General features: G+C 51.0%; 1 protein-coding gene across 3 annotated transcripts in view; it reads right to left on the bottom strand.

Annotated features, from left to right (window-relative positions):
- Positions 1–6,592: 6,592 nt before the first annotated feature.
- The window catches only part of UVSSA (UV stimulated scaffold protein A), a 32,623-nt gene continuing 23,675 nt past the window's right edge, over positions 6,593–15,540 (bottom strand). For all 3 annotated transcript variants that reach the window (XM_079153631.1, XM_079153633.1, XM_079153632.1), the window contains 4 exons: positions 15,174–15,357; positions 14,579–14,687; positions 12,160–12,334; positions 6,593–10,626 (listed from right to left, as the gene is read on the bottom strand). In XM_079153631.1, coding sequence (XP_079009757.1) covers positions 10,533–10,626; positions 12,160–12,334; positions 14,579–14,687; positions 15,174–15,357 — 562 coding nt within the window. In that variant the 3' untranslated portion in view covers positions 6,593–10,532. The remainder of the gene's footprint in view (positions 10,627–12,159; positions 12,335–14,578; positions 14,688–15,173; positions 15,358–15,540) is intronic.

Here is a 15,540-nt window from a genome sequence, read left to right on the forward strand (position 1 = left end):
TCCCTGTCTTGTTCCAGTTTTTAGAAGGAATGCTTTCAAATTTTCTCTATTTAGGATGATATTGGTCATGGGCTTAGCATAGATAGCTTTTACAATGTTGAAGTGTGTTCCTTCTATCCTTAGTTTTTCTAGTGTTTTGAACATGAAGAGGTGCTGTATTTTGTCCAATGCTTTTTCTGCATCTATTGAGATAATCATATGATTCTTGTCTTTAAGTCTATTGACATGATATATATTGATTGGTTTGGTTTGTTGAACCAAACTTGCATTCCAAAGATGAACCCCACTTGATCATGGTGCACTATCTTTTTAATATGTTTTTGTATGCGATTTGCAGAATTTTATTGAGAATTTTTGTGTCTATGTTCATCAGGGATACTAGTCTGAAGTCTTCTCTCCTTGATGTATCTTTGGTTTTGGTATCAGGGTGATACTAGCCTCATAGAATTGAGTTTGGAAGGGTTCCCTCCTTTTTTGTTTCATGGAATAATTTGAGAAATATGGGTGTTCATTCTTCTTTGAAGGTCTCGTAGAACTCAGCTGAGAATTCATCTGGTCCTGGGATTTTCTTTGTTGATAGGATTTGATGGTATCTTCTATTTCATTGCTTGAAATTCATCTGTTTAAATTGTGTATGTCTTCCTGATTAAGCTCTAGAAATTTGTCTCTAGAATATGTATCTAGAAATATGTCTCTAGAAATTTGTCATTGTCTTTGAGTTTTTCTATTTTATTGGAACACAAATTGTTCAAAATAGTTTCTAATTATCTTCTGTATTTCAGTAGTGTCTGTCGTGATATTTCCTTTTTCATAACAAATTTTAGTAATTTGGGTTTTCTCTGTTAGTGTGGCTAAGGGTTTATCAATTTTATTTATTTTTTCAAAGATTCAACTTTGTTAATTTTTTTGTTTCAATTTCATTGATTTCAGCTCTGATTTTCATTATTCTGCTACTTTTGGTGTTGATTTGTTCTTCTTTTTCTAGAGCTTTGAGATGTAATGTTAGGTCATTTATTTGCTTACTTTTTATTCTTTTAATGAATGAGCTCAATGCAATGAACTTTCCTCTTAGCACTGTTTTCATAGTGCCCCAGATATTTTGATATGTTGTATTGGTATTCTCATATCCTCTAAGTATTTATTTCCTCCCTGATTTCTTATGCTATCCATTCATCATTCAATAGCATGCTATTTAGTCTCCAGGTGTTGGAGTTGCTTCTATTTTTATTTTATTGTTGATTTTTAGTTTCCTTCCATCATGATTTGATAAAATGCAGAGTAGTATTTCTATTTTTTTGTACTTGCTGAGAGTTACTTTGTGGCATAATGTATGGTCTGTTTTAGAGGAATCCATGTGCTGCTGAGAAGAAAGTGTATTCACTTGATGATGAATAAAGTACTCTCTATATGTCTGTTAAGTCTAAAACATTGATTGTATTATTTAGTTTCTATAGTTTGTCTAGTTTTTGAAAGATCTATCCAGTGGTGAGAGAAGTGTGTTAAAGTCACCCAGTATTAATGTGTTGTGTTCTATTTGATTCTTGAAATTAAGAATGATTTGTGTGATGTATGTAGATGCTCCATTGTTTGGGGCGTATATATTTACGATTATCATGTCTCGTTGGTGTATGATTCCCTTAAGCAGTATGAAATGTCCTTCTTTATTCCTTCTGACTAACCTTGGTTTGAAGTCCCTTTTGTCTGATATGAGAATGGAAACCCCTGCTTGTTTACACAGTTCATGTGAGTGAGATGTTTTTCCCCAACCTTTCACCTTCATCCTGTGGATGTCTTTTCCTAGGAGGTGAGTCTCTTGAAGACAGCATATTGTTGGGTCTTTTTCTTAAATCCAATCTGCCAGTCTGTGTCTTTTGATTAATGAGTTTAGGCCATTAATATTCAGGGTTATTATTGAGATATGATTTGTATTCCCAGTCGTTTTGGTTTATTTTTGGTTTTTAACCTTAGTTTCTCCTCTGATTGATCTTTCCTTTTGGTAATTCCTCCCTTTGCTGGTTTTCATTTTTTTTTCTTTCATTTCCTCCTCGTGGAATATTTTGCTGAGAATGTTCTGTAGTGCAGGCTTTCTAGCTGTGAAGTCTTTTACCTTTTTTTTTAGCATGGAAGGTTTTTATTTCTTCTTCAAATCTGAAGCTTAATTTTGCTGGATGTAAAATTCTCGGTTGGCAACCATTTCCTTTCAGAGTTTGATCTATGTTATTCCAGCTCCTCCTGGCATTGAGGGTCTGGGTTGAGAAATCAGTTGAAATCTGAACTGGTTTTCCCCTATGTGTAATTTGATTTTTTTTCTCTCGCAGACTTTAAAATTCTACCCTATTCTGTATGTTAGTCATTCTCATTATAATGTGCCTTGGTGTGGGTCTGCTGTAATTTTGTACATTTGGGGGTCTGTAAGCCTCTTGTACTTGATTTTCCATTTCATTCTTTAGATTTGGGAAGTTTTCTGATATTATGTCATTGAAAAATTGTGCATTCCTTTGGTTTCTCTCTCCACGCCTTCATCTATTCCAATAAATCTTAGTCTTTTCATGTTATCCCATATTTCTTGGAAGTTCTCTTTGTGGTTTCTTACCATGTTCTCTGTGCAGTCAACTTTATTTTTGAGTATATATTTTGTCTTCATTTTCTTCCAAGTGATCTAGTCTGTTGGTGATACTTTCCATTGAATTTTTAATTTATCGTTTCCTTCATCTCAAGGACTTCTTCTTGATTCTTTTATAATATCTGATTTTTTTTCGCTTCCTGTATTTTCTCTCCAATACTATTCTTCATTTCGAAGATCAATCTAACTATGTATTTTCTACACTCCATCTCTGACATTTCTTCTACTATGTTTCTGTGGATTCTGTTGTTGGAACATCTTGGTTTGTTTGAGGCACTCTGTTCCCTTGTTTTTTCATGCTGTTTTTCATGCTGTCTTCTCATCTAGCGTATGGAGCTGAGGCAGTGCAGGTTCTAACCTGTAGTCTTTTAGTGTCCCTGATGGCTTCCAGTACCTCACCTTTAAGGAGGAGACCAATATTAACAGCACCCAATGCAAACAATGCACCACCTTAAACCACATGGCTCCTAAAGGCATTTACAGGTTTGTCACCATAGACAGAAATGAAGTGTTCACTTATTGTCTACAATATAAACAGTAAGTTTGCTAAAAGGGTTTACCATTTCAAATGATGGATAATGAGGGAACAGAAGTGGTGTAAGATGTGATGTTCATGAGGGAGAAGGAGAGAAGATAGAGGTAAAAATCTGTAGTAAGAGTGAGGGAGGAATCAATAGAGGTTGGTTGTTAGTATGAGAGAAGTGAGAAAGAGAATCTAGGGAGACAGGTAGGTGACATTTTTCAAAAAAAGTAAAAATATAGGAATACACAACAAAACTATCATATACTATTCAGACATTTCACCATCAGTAAATTGATTATGAAAAATATTTGGATTCAAAGATGGTAGAAGTGTGAGGGTAAAAAAAAGAAAAGGAAAAAAAAAAAGAAGGCAAGTCTCAAAGGAAAGTTGAATGATTGCTTCCGTTGGCTTTCGAAAATTTTCTCAGCTTCCCTTCTCCATCGATAGGTGGGGTTGTCTGAAGTTTGACGTTAGCTCCAGTCCAGTGGGTGCTGGATGGGTGGGGTGGGTGAGCCCATAGCAAGAAGCCCTCACACCGTTACAGTCATCCCACCTGTTGTAGCTGTCTCCTTGTGTCCCTGCACACCTCAGGACTCACTGAGCTGCAGAGAGCCCAGTTTTCTCCAGTTTCTTTAACCTCTGCTCCCCATGGGGAACGGCCCCTAGTCTCCTGCCTTCCACAGGCTTGCCAGACTCAGACTAGCCCACACAAAACCCACCTGCCATCTGATGGACCTGGGCTTCACCTTCCCCAGATCCAGCTTGCTGCAGTCCCAAGACCTCGGTGCCCGTTCAACTTGCAGAGAGTCCACCAGGCATGCACTCACACAGAGGAGTGAACCTACAAAGAGGCAGCCAGATGCAGCCACTACCACACTGAACAGAAAGACCTCAGTGCAACCAGATCTGCAGGTACCTCAATATACCTCCAGGCCCTGGCCTGAGTCCCCAGACGGAGGTGGCCGTGCCCCGAGATGGTGGTGGCCGCAGTGGCAAACCTGTGGGTACTGTGACAATGGACTTCCAGGCAACAGCGGGCAGCAGGCGGTCTGTAGGCTAACGGTGGACGATGGGTGAGTGGTCGTCAGGGGGTGATGGGTAGGTAAAAGGCGAGAGATGGGTGAATGGCAGGTGGCAGGCAGCAGCCAGTGGGCACTCTGCACACAAAAGGTGTGCAGCATGCTGGCAGACGCCGGGCAACGCAGTGGGTGAGTGGGGCACACAGCACGGACATGCTGGCAGACGCCGGGCAACGCGGTGGGTGAGTGGGGCACACAGCACGGACATGCTGGCAGACGCCGGGCAACCCGGTGGGTGAGTGGGGCACACAGCATGGGACTGACGGGCTGCGAGGCCTGCCTCACAGACACAGCACGGGGCTGACGGGCCGCGAGGCCTGCCTCACAGACACAGCACGGGGCTGACGGGCCGCGAGGCCTGCCTCACAGAGAAGCAGGATTTCCTCTGCTTGAACCCTGAGTTACAGAGCACAGAACGCAGCCTCTCTCTAGTCTGCCATCTTGGATCTCCCTCCTGAATGGGTCTTGTTAAGAGCAAGAGGGAGCTTCATGCAACTTGAACACTCAGTTCTCTTGACCAGCGCACAGCAGCCTTCTGTGCAGGGCAGATGTGGAAGCAGTCACTGCTGGAAGTGGAGGTCTGGTGCTCCCAACGCCCTCTGCGGAGTGTGTGTAGGACTGGTCCACTTACAGGGCTGCCTTGACTGGGCCCGACTCCTCTGGTCGAGACAGGGTATTGAAAACACGCAACAGCACTGCCCAGATCTTAAAGGAAGAGTGAGGAGTGAGAGGTCCAGTGCTGGACAAGCAGACCTGCTGAGATGTGGATGCTGCGTGTGCACAATGTGGCCGAGCACACATCCTGGCTGGCTCTGTGGCTCTGCACGTAGCAGGTGAAGGCTAAGGCCGCGTGGGAGTTAAGCCCAACACACACGCGTCAGCAGGAAGAGCCCAACTCCTCATCAGAGGCCTCGGGGGCAGATTTGACAGTGTCCAGACTATGGAATTACTCCAGGGAAGACCCTGGAAAGACAAACCGGGACAGCAGCAAGCCCTGTGGAGGGGCCCCCTCCCCATTCGCATATCGTGGTACTTAAAAGGTGCAGTTTCAACAACAAGGGAGCAGTGGAGGGACCACCTCTGGAGAAGCCCTGGTGCTGGACTTACTGGACAAAGTCAGGCCCATGACTCAGCACGGGACAGGCAGAGAACCTCAAGGAGGGAGTCCAGGAGAGGCTGAGCAGGGGCTTGGGGGCAGACAGGGATCCCAGCAGGACCTGTGACCGCATGCAGGGTCACTGTCCCATGTCAAAAGCCATGAGAGTCTCAGGCAAGAAAAGCAGCTGTGTGTGCAAGGAGCTCCCCGACCTCCCGAGGTGACGACCGAGAGGAGACCCCCGGGGGGAGAGATGCCAGCCAGGGTCTAGCTGACAGACGGCTTCTCAGAAGTGAAGGGCAAATAAGCCGTGCCAGGTACACAGGACGGAGCCGGTGCGCTGCTGAGGCTGCCTCCCAGGAGACACCAGGAGCCCGTGGCGGCCTGGCGTGAGAGCCAAGAATCCGCCACATGCCAAGGCACACTGCAAGGGTGCCACGGGGCTGTGTGCCAGGCCAGGCTGAAGGGCTCATAGTCCACCAGGGTGTGAGGTGAGCGCCCACCCAGGGCCCGAGCTGTGCAGGAGCCCCAGGGCTGGACGCTGGATGGAGGTGTGTGGGGCAGCACTCAGCAACCACTGGGAGAACCGTATAAAAGGCAAGGACAGCAGGAAGGGGGTGCTGAGGGGATGGACATGTGCTAACAGACAACACGGGAGCAGGGACAGCAGACCCACTGTGCGGTGAGTGCAGGACCACAGAGCACAGCCACCTCTCAAGCAGCAAGAACAGGAGCAGACTGGAAACGGTCCAGGCTGCATCTTTATTCATTTCTCAGTGCTAGGAAATAAACCCAGGGGTGCTTTGAAAATCTTTAATCTTCTTAAAATCAAACTTTAAAAAGGGCTGGAGATATAGCACAGTGGTAGAGCACTTGCCGAGCATATGAGAGGCCCTGTGTTCAACCACCAGTACTGCAAAAAAGAGCAAGAGTTCAAAAAACACCACATATCGAAGTAAAACTGCTCATATGAAAAATTTAGTGTGAATACCTTTATTAAAAATGAAGATTTCAAACCAATAAGCTAATCTATCTTAGAAACAAATAAACAAAGAGAACTAAATCCAAAGCAACCCAAAGGAAGTAATAAAGATCTAAGTGGAAATCAGTGAAATAAAGCATGGAAAAAAATAACACGATCAACAAAACCGACAGTTAGTTCTGTGAATGTACCAATGACACTGATTCTTCAGCCCTACTGACCAGGGAAAGGGGGCGAGGACGAGGCAGACTGAACAGGGGAGGGTGCGGCAGGGACTCCTTGAGGGGCCGGCCACTGCTCGGACTCAGGAAGGAGCATCGTCAGTGAAGGTGCAAGGAGACATGGAGGCTCACAAAGAAAAGCCTGGGCCATGAGCTTTGCTGAATTCCACCAAGGGTCGAAGCGATTAATACCAGTCCTCAAAACTTCCACAAAACAGCAAAGGAGCACTTCCCAACTCATCCCTTGAGGCCAGCAGGACCCCAGTTCCAAAGACATCACAAGAAAAACGACACATCGATGTCTCCTATGAATATAGATGCACAACACCAGCAAACAAATCCAGCAGCACAGCAAAAGGACCACTACACACCCTGAGTAAGTGGGCTTTATCTCAGGAATGCAAAGACGGCTACATATGAGAAGCATTTACTATAATAGCCTTTTCAGTGAAATAAGGGGGAAAATCTTATGATCATTTTGGTAGATAATGGAGAAAAAGCATTTGGCAGTGAAACAAAAAGCATTTGATAAAATATAATCCTTCATGACAAAAACAACAAACCAGGAATTGAAGTGACTTTGCCCTGGAAATGGGACACTGGGAAACACAGCTGATGCAGTATTCAGCAGTGAAGGGCAGGGAACCTCTCCTGGAAATCAGGAGCTCTTGCCAGGTCTGAGCCAGACTGTGCCGGAGGTGCTAGCCAGAGCAATTAGGCAAGATAAAGTAATAAGAAGCATCCAGCCTGAAATAAAAAGTAAAAAAAAAAAAAAAAAAAAAAAATCCTATTTACAGATGACACAATTGTGTACAAAAAAAGTGTTCAGAAAATCCTAAGGAATACACACACACACACACACACACACACACACACACACAATTAGAACCAACAGACCAGCTCAGCAAGGTGGCAGGATACAAATCAACATACAAAAATCCGTTGCATTTTTACGTTAGCAACCGACAATTGAAAATCAAACTCAGAGAGCAAACACGTTTATAACAGCATCAAAAAGAACACTTAGGAATGATTTTTTTTCACTGTGACTTGAACCCAGGTGCTCTACCTCTGAGTTGCATCCCCAGCCCTTTCTCGTCTTGCAGTTTGAGACAGGGTCTCACTAAGTTACTTAGGGTCTTGCTGTTACGGAGCTAGGGCCTCCTGAGAACCTGAGCCAGTGCAAAGATGACCACCCCACCTTGAACGCCAGTTCTCACTATCAAGTCAGAAAGATCTCAGGCATGACATGTCACTCAGAGTAACAGGAATGAGTTTACTGAAGGAATAGGAAAAGGGAAAGGAGACACTCGAGAGGGAGTGGGGTCGTCTCATAGAGGAGAGGGACAACGTGCCTCTCCTGCCCTCCAGCTTTATTGTCCTGCCCAGGTCCACCTCTTGACTTTATTTTTTTTGGTAGGTGGACACCATACCTTTTATTTTTATGTGGTGCTGAGGATTGAACCCAGGACCTCACACGTGCTAGGTAAGCACTCTACCACTGAGCCACAACCCCAGCCCCTCTTGACTCTTGACTGACAGATGACATCAGACTTTCAAGTCCCCACTGCCATGATAACATGATAACTTTAGGTCACCTTGGCCCATGCTCACTAGTTCTAACTGAGTTCTTAACCATGAATCCTTACAGATTTTATGGTTAGGAGAATTATCCTTATCTCCCCGAGCCTTGACATCTCATCTGTATATGGAAGTCCCCGCTTCAGGGTAACTTGGGTTCCTCTTAGCATTGTTTTGGGGGCTGGGGAGATAGTTCAGTCAGTAGAGTGCTTACCTTGTAAGCACTAAGGCCCTGGGTTCGATTCCCAGCACCCAAAAAAAAAAAAAAAAAAAGCAAAAAAAACATTATTTTGGGCCTGCATTTCTCCTGCAGGTAACAGGTAGTTTCCTGAGGAATGTGACATAGCCTGTCCACTTAGGCCAGGCAGGGCTGCAGGTAAATTGCTTCTTGGAAAAGAAAGCATGTGGGGGTCAGCACAGTGGGCCCATTTCATAGAATCATCCCCTCACCTCATGTTCCCATCACTCACATCTGTTCCCCAACATCACAATCACTAAAGCTGGCTTTGAACGTGTGGTCCTCTTGCCTCAGCCTCCCCAGTTACTGGGCTTATAGGTGTGTGTCACTGCACCCAGCTCAAATACTTTATGAACACTCATAAAACTCACTGGAACTATAAAACACCATTAAAGACAATCAGATGGAAACCAGAAGTTCATGACTCGGAAGACAAGATGGGAATATTTCCCCAAATGATTTACAGATTAAATGCAATCCCTATCAAAATTGCAGCTTTTTTTTTTAACCCCAAAACTCACACACTGATCCTAAAATTCATTTGGATATGCAAAGGATCCAGAATAACCAAAAACATATTGAATCAGAACAAAGCTGAAGGACTTAGGTTCGCCAAATACAAATCTACCACAGCTACAGTACTCCAGCATCCAAATGCTGACACAGGTATGTAGGCCAGAGAGCAACAGTACAGGAGACCATCGCCAATGGGGCGCCAGGGCAGGGCCTGGGGAAAGAACAGCCTTTCCAACGCATGGTGCTGGGGAAGCACACAGGCCAAAGAGTGGAGCTGGACCCAACCTCAGGCCATAGGCAAAACTCAACTCAAAATGGATCGAAGATCTGACTCTAAGGACAAAAAATATAAAAGTCTTGGGAAAAAACTTACGAGCAAATCTTTGTGACCTGAAATTAGCAATGGCATCATAGATAGGACACCAAAAGCACAAGCAACCAAAGAAAAATACACAAACATTGGCTTCAACAAAATAACAACTTTTGTGCTTTACAAGACACCACCAAGAAGGCGAAAAGGCAGAGAGAAAATATCAGCAGATCATAGGGTCTAGTGTCCAGACAAACACAAGAGAAATAGCCCATTGAAAATGGAAAAGAGATCTGAGTAGGTGTTCCTCCAAAGAAGATGTACAGATGGCCAATAAACACACAAAACAGATGTTCAGCATCAGTTATCAGAAAAATGCAAATCGGAACCACAAGGTAACACCTCACACCGATGAAGACTGTTAAAAAGACAGACAACACTGAGTTTTGGAAGGAAAGCAGGAAAACCGGACAGCCCGATAATCGCTGGTGGGAATGCAAGACCTGGCAGTTCATCGAGAGGTCAGACCTGGAGTTACAAGCCAGTCGCTCTTCCACCCCTGGGTCTACACCCCCAAATGGAAACCTCTGTCCACACAGACTCACACACGGATGTTCAGGGCAGCACCATTTGTAGCAGCCAACAACCCAGAGGTCAGCGATGAACGGAGGAATGAGCGGGTGCCTCTCTCCTGGAAGACGCTGGGCAACTCGAGGCTACAAGCACTGGGCATCACGCAGGAAGGCCTCCACCCGGGGCAACAGCAAGACCAAGGGCCACGTCTGAACAAGTCCACATCTGAAATGTCCGGAACAGGCAAACCCAGGACTGCGGAGGGGGACGGCGAGGGGTCCTTCAGGCAGCAGCAGGCTTTGGAAGCCACAGGTGCCCTCAGCGGCCCTGCTGGGCAGGCATTCTGAATTCCTGCTGGAAGCAGCAGGTGACTGAGCGTGGGCCTCCCAGAGCTGCTCTGCCCAGAGGCAGCCTCTTGGGGGAGTGGAGCATGGGTGGAGGGCAGGAGATGCCACACTGCACCTGGGCCTGTTCACTGGTTCTGCCTGCACTGCCCGGAGCACAGGCTCCATGAGAACCTGCAAGATGCCCCACTGGACACATACTGCCCTTGTTCACACCCAGGGCTTCCAAGTCCTCCACAGCAAGGCCAGACCGGCAACCCAGTGGCGCTGGCCCCCAAGGCAGGTGAAGGCCATTGATGCCCTTTGCTGCAGGGCATCTTGGCACACCAATTCCTGACGTCGAACACATACAAGATAGGCTCCTGACCAGATCGGCACCCACACTCCCCTCCCGAGTGCTGGCAGAGGAAGAAGAACTGATGACGAGGCCACCGCAGCATGGCACTCTAATTCAGGGCATAGTTAAACTGGTTTGCAAACTTCTCATGTTTCTTCTGGTCCATCTGGTTCATGGCGGTGACCACTCTTTGCACAGCTGCCCTGTGGGGAGAGCAAGGCAATGCAGGGTCAGCGAGGCTCCACTCGGGGCTCTGGGACCTGACTGCAGCCCCCTGGAGATGGGCACTGCTCCTGGATGGCCGTGCACTCGGCCTACTTGCTGACTCCCTGGGGCACCAGACTACTGGAGGGGAGGCCAGGCTGGGACCAGGGAGCTCCCCAGTCCCTGCCCTGGGCACAGGGCCTTGCCTGTGTGCAAGCGGGTAGCAACAAGGATCCCTGGTCTTGCCAGTACCGGCTGCATCCTGGAGCAAGGGCACAGCCTGATCCCTGATCTTACAAAGCACAGCCCTGTGGGTGTGCAGTTGGGGCACAGGGTCCACATCCCCAGCTCACTGCTGCACAGCCCTGCAGTGGCCTGCACACCCAAGGGCCCTAGGGAGTATGTAACAGACACACAGAGGGAAGGCGAGAGGCCCGAGTTGGCCACAGGCCCACTGCCCCGCCCCAGGCAGAATGAAGGCTGTCCCACAGGCCAGCTCAAGGGATCTGTACCCAGCAGGGCCTGAGACCAGGAAGCGCTGAGGCCTCTGGGTCCTGGACTGCCAGGCACTGCTACCAGCTCTCCTTTGAGGCAGGGGTGTCATGGTCTCTGGGGTTCTTCTGCTTCCGTGGCAGACTCGAGGCCACACACAAGGTGTGAGCTGAGGCCCTGCTCCTGCCACAGGTCTCACTGTCCCCAGGAGAGAGCAGGAAGAAGGCCAGAACAGATCCCGAGGCCACCACTGCTCCCAGGCAGAGACACCCAGGAGCCCTCACATCTGACTGACCCTGGGACACCAGCCTTGTACCCTGAGCCTCCCAACAGTCCCACCCAGGAGCCACAGGCAGCCCCCTCAGGCCTATGCACCCCGCTGGCCCCCACTGCCAAGGGAGCCCAGCTTCTGCTGACCCCACAGATCAGGTGCTGGCGACACCAGCTGCCTTCCCTGCCTGGTACGCTGAGCGCTCCAGGTGCCACCCAGCAAGAGGGCCCTGGGCTATTGTCAGGCAGGCACCGCAAGGCCTGGCATCAACCTCAGGGGAGGCAATGGTGTCGTGGGTCTTACAACAACACTCCAGGGTCCCCTTTCAGCAGAGCGAGTTGATGCAAAGAGGAAAGCAACACCTTCAAAGTGGACCGCGCTTCTGCTGAGTGGCGGGAAGGCCAGCACCTGCCACACAGACCTGGAGGCTGGAGGCAGGGGCCAACCCATCTGCCAGCCTCTGCAGTGACTGCCTTCCCCAAAGTCCCTGCTGAGGCAGTGCAGGCGCTCTGTGGTCAGCGAGATAGGGTGTGAAGGGTCCACTCTGAAGCAGCTGGCGATGGCCTACGGCCACCAGGAAGCAAGAATGGCAGCCTCCCTGGGAGAATGATCGAGGCGTCCAGCTGCCGCTCAGCCCCTAACAAGCCCCTGGGATGGCCCTGCCCCTGGCTGGAGCTGGAGGCCCCCAGGGAGAAGGTCCAGTGGCCCAGAGGCTCTCTTCCAGAGCCACAGCCCCAGCTCCCAGGAGACTGCAGCCAGCGGCTCTTACTTGGCGAAGACCTTCTTCCTGAGGCGGGCGCGGCTGGTGTTGGCTTGCGCTCGCAGGTCCGTGAGTTTGGGGTGTTTCTTCTTCGTCCCTCTGCCCTTCCTGCTGCACCTCGACGAGCCCAGATCTGCCCCTGTGGCTGCCTCCACGTCCTTCATGAACTCAGGGTCCTGCCAATCTGCACAAAACCCAAGGGTCTTGGGAACCCAAAGGTCTTGGGAACCCTCCTGGGGTAAAGGGCTCACAGCCTGTCCTGACGGGGCAGGGCCTGCCACTGCCCACCTGCTGGGCACGGCCGGGCGCGGGCTCCCCACGGAGGAGCAGGGCACAGCAGCCACTGGGCCGAGGGCAGGTAGAGCTGACCCCACCGCATGGCCCCACACCTCTCATAGGTGCCTGAGCCCCCAAGGACCCCTGCAGCCTGGACAGGCTGGACAGGAGCCCGGTCAGGCACCAGAAGCCACTTGTGTCACACCCATGAGCTTCAAGGCAGTCTGTCAATCATGGCCGGAAGTGAGGGTTTCAGTGTCTCTGGAGGTAATTCCTGGACCACAAACTGGACAGTGCCTACAGGCTACTGCGGTGCTGTTCACAGGCTGGTGAGGACCAAGGGTGAAGGAAGGCCCAGGATGACAGGCAGTCAAGAGCCTAGTTTTCACTGGGCCACAGAAACCTGGCTATGGGTCTCAGAAATGCAGGTGGGAACTCAGCAGCAGAGGGAAGCCCTCCTGAGAGGGCTGGGTGCCATAGTTGTGAGGGGAAAGCAGTCACCCAGCCCTGCCCAGCTGCCTCCCCAATGCAGGCCGCACCTAGTCCAAGACCCAGAGCACCGCTCAACAGGGCTGCTGAAAGCGTGAGCTATGTGCACGGTACTACTCTGCTCTCGGGGCTGGTGCAGGGGTTCCGGGCAGCTGCCCCACTCAGTCCCTGCTGGTTTGCCTGTGCAGGTTGCAGGATATCTATAAGACTAGACCCTGGGCCAGTCTGGCTTGGGAAAGCCACCCCAGCATGCCCAGCCCTAGAGGGGGACCTGGCCTCTGGAAGCGCACCTAGCCTCTGGCACCCTTGTGCACTGGGGCAGATGGACTGAGGAGCAGTGCCCAGCAAGCAGGGTGCTGGCAAGGCCAGGCTGCAGTGGACACAGCCACAGAGGGAGAAGCTGGAGCCCCAGACAGACAGATGGCGTGGCCTCCGCAAGCGGATTTTTTTGAAGTGAAGGAACTCAGGGCTGCACAATTCAGATACAGGGACGATTAATCCAAGATTAAGGAAAACTGTCTAAACAGTTTATCTCCCAGTAATAAGAAGGCGTCACAGTTTAGGAACCCAGTGAATGGAGCAATTGTTTAAACACAACGAAAAAATGCCGGCATCCAGTGGAGACGGAATGAGCACCTCAGGAAAATGAAGGAGCAATTTAAAAGCCTTTGAAGAAAATCAATAGACGCCTCAGCCGCACGGCCTTCCTGGGCGCTGACGGGCCCTGCAGCGCCACGCGCATTGTCACCGAGGTTAGCGCCAGGGAAAAGAAAATTGCCCCGTGTGCGAGGGAGGCGGGATCGATACCGCAGTTAGTAAAGAGACGCTATTTCACATCTGACTGGCCAGCACCGGGGCGGCCGTGGCCTGATACCTGTTTGTTAACAAGCCACCGAGGGCTGGAAACCAGACTCTTCAGGGTCGACACAGAAATAAGCACTTAATTTGCTCCTGAGTGTGACCACCAGGGAAGGCCGTGCCCTGAAGATGAAGAGGTCAAGGCCCTCCCACTGCCCAGGGCCCAGGCAGCGACTGGCATCAGAGTGAAACCCAGCATTTGTGTCTTAGGACCTGGTGCAAGAAGCCCACCAGCGGGTCTGCACACAGCACCCTCCTCTGAGGGAGGCCCCGGGCTGCCCTCTGCTGCCCAGGCTTGAGCATCCATGGAAATGGCCGGCAGGTCAGGGCTGCGGGGGTGGCAAGGCAGGCTGGCAAGGCTCTTCGGAGGACAGCTGCCTGAGTTAGGTTCCCACACTGCCCGCTGCTCAGGGCCCTGGGGCCTGGGCAACCAGCACAGGGCACCCAGCAACTCCTGTAGCTGCGTCACAGCAAGTGCCCTGAGGACAGAAGTGACACGTGTGCAGTGGTCCCCATCAGGACATGAGGATGGACAGCAGCGGCAGCAGAAACGAGCCAGCCTCCTGCACACAGCCTGCTCCTCTCCTGGCCTCACCCCACCCACAGAGAAGGGGATGCAGCAGGCAGGGCCTGACCCCACACCTGCCAACACAGTGGTTTCTGGAGGGTTGTGTCCACGTCTCCACAGGGAGCCTCGCCCGTGTGTGCCTGAGCGTCATGACTGTGAGGCCTGTGGCTTGAGGTGCCCAGATTAACTCTGTGGTACCCCCAGGTTGAGCCCTGGCACCTCCTGCCCCACACCTACCTGGGCGTGCCTGCTTTTGTGGTAGCTGCTGCTGCTCCCGGGCCCTATCCTCTGGGTCCAGGGGCCGCCCCTCGTCATCTCTGGGGATGATCCTCCCGTGGAAAGGACACTGCACAGCAAGCATAGAATGGCTGATGGCCAGGAGGCAGGGCTGCGGCTCCCTGGGCACCAGCGCCTCTGCGGTGGGGTGACCACGGGGAGGCACACACTGCCCTGCAGCCGCGTGATCTTCAGGTGGGAGTCCCGGGAGCTACAGGGCAGGGGCCTCTGGTCCTCCGAGAGCTGGGGCTGTGGCTGCAGGAGCCTGGGGCTTCCAGTCAGTTGCAGGGTGACCTGCTCCGTCCTGGTCCTTCCTGGCCCAGGGCTGAGGCGGCCAGCCGTGGGCCACAGAGCGCCCCTCCCTTCTCAGGGCTCTGAGCCCACACAGGCTGCTCTGCTGCAGAATCTAAGGGTGCCAGGAAGGTGCCTCGAGGGCCCAGGCAGCAGACCCCACAGACAAGCCTCTGGTCCATGGCTAAGGGACTGCCAACCCGGGCCAGCCCTCCATGGGGCCCAGCCCCACACCAGCCGCCAACACTTGGGCCCTCAGCCTCACCTTCAGCCGATCCTGGCGCTCACAGAGCCGGCCGTCGGGTCTCGGGGCGCGGCACCTGTGCTGCACAGGCTCAAACTTCCCTGCGAAGGCGATGCGGCGGCTCCGGAGCATGGCAGACACGTCTGCACTCTCCACTTCCTCCTCTACCTCACTGGGCCTCCAGAATCGGTGCTGGGAGTCAGACCTGCCAGCGCACCAGAGACCGTTGACGCGCCTCTGCAGGGGACTTGGAGGAGGACCACCCCTGCCCGCCAGCTTCTGTGCCTTGCCCCAAGGGCCTCTGGAGCAGAACCAAGAGGGTCCTGCCCTGCCTACCAGCCCTTAGGCAGGAACATGGGCATCAAGCAGGCATCCCCACTGGGGACAC

This window comes from Sciurus vulgaris (assembly GCF_902686455.1).
Source record: "Sciurus vulgaris genome assembly, chromosome: 9".
In the NCBI taxonomy this organism is placed as follows: domain Eukaryota; kingdom Metazoa; phylum Chordata; class Mammalia; order Rodentia; family Sciuridae; genus Sciurus; species Sciurus vulgaris.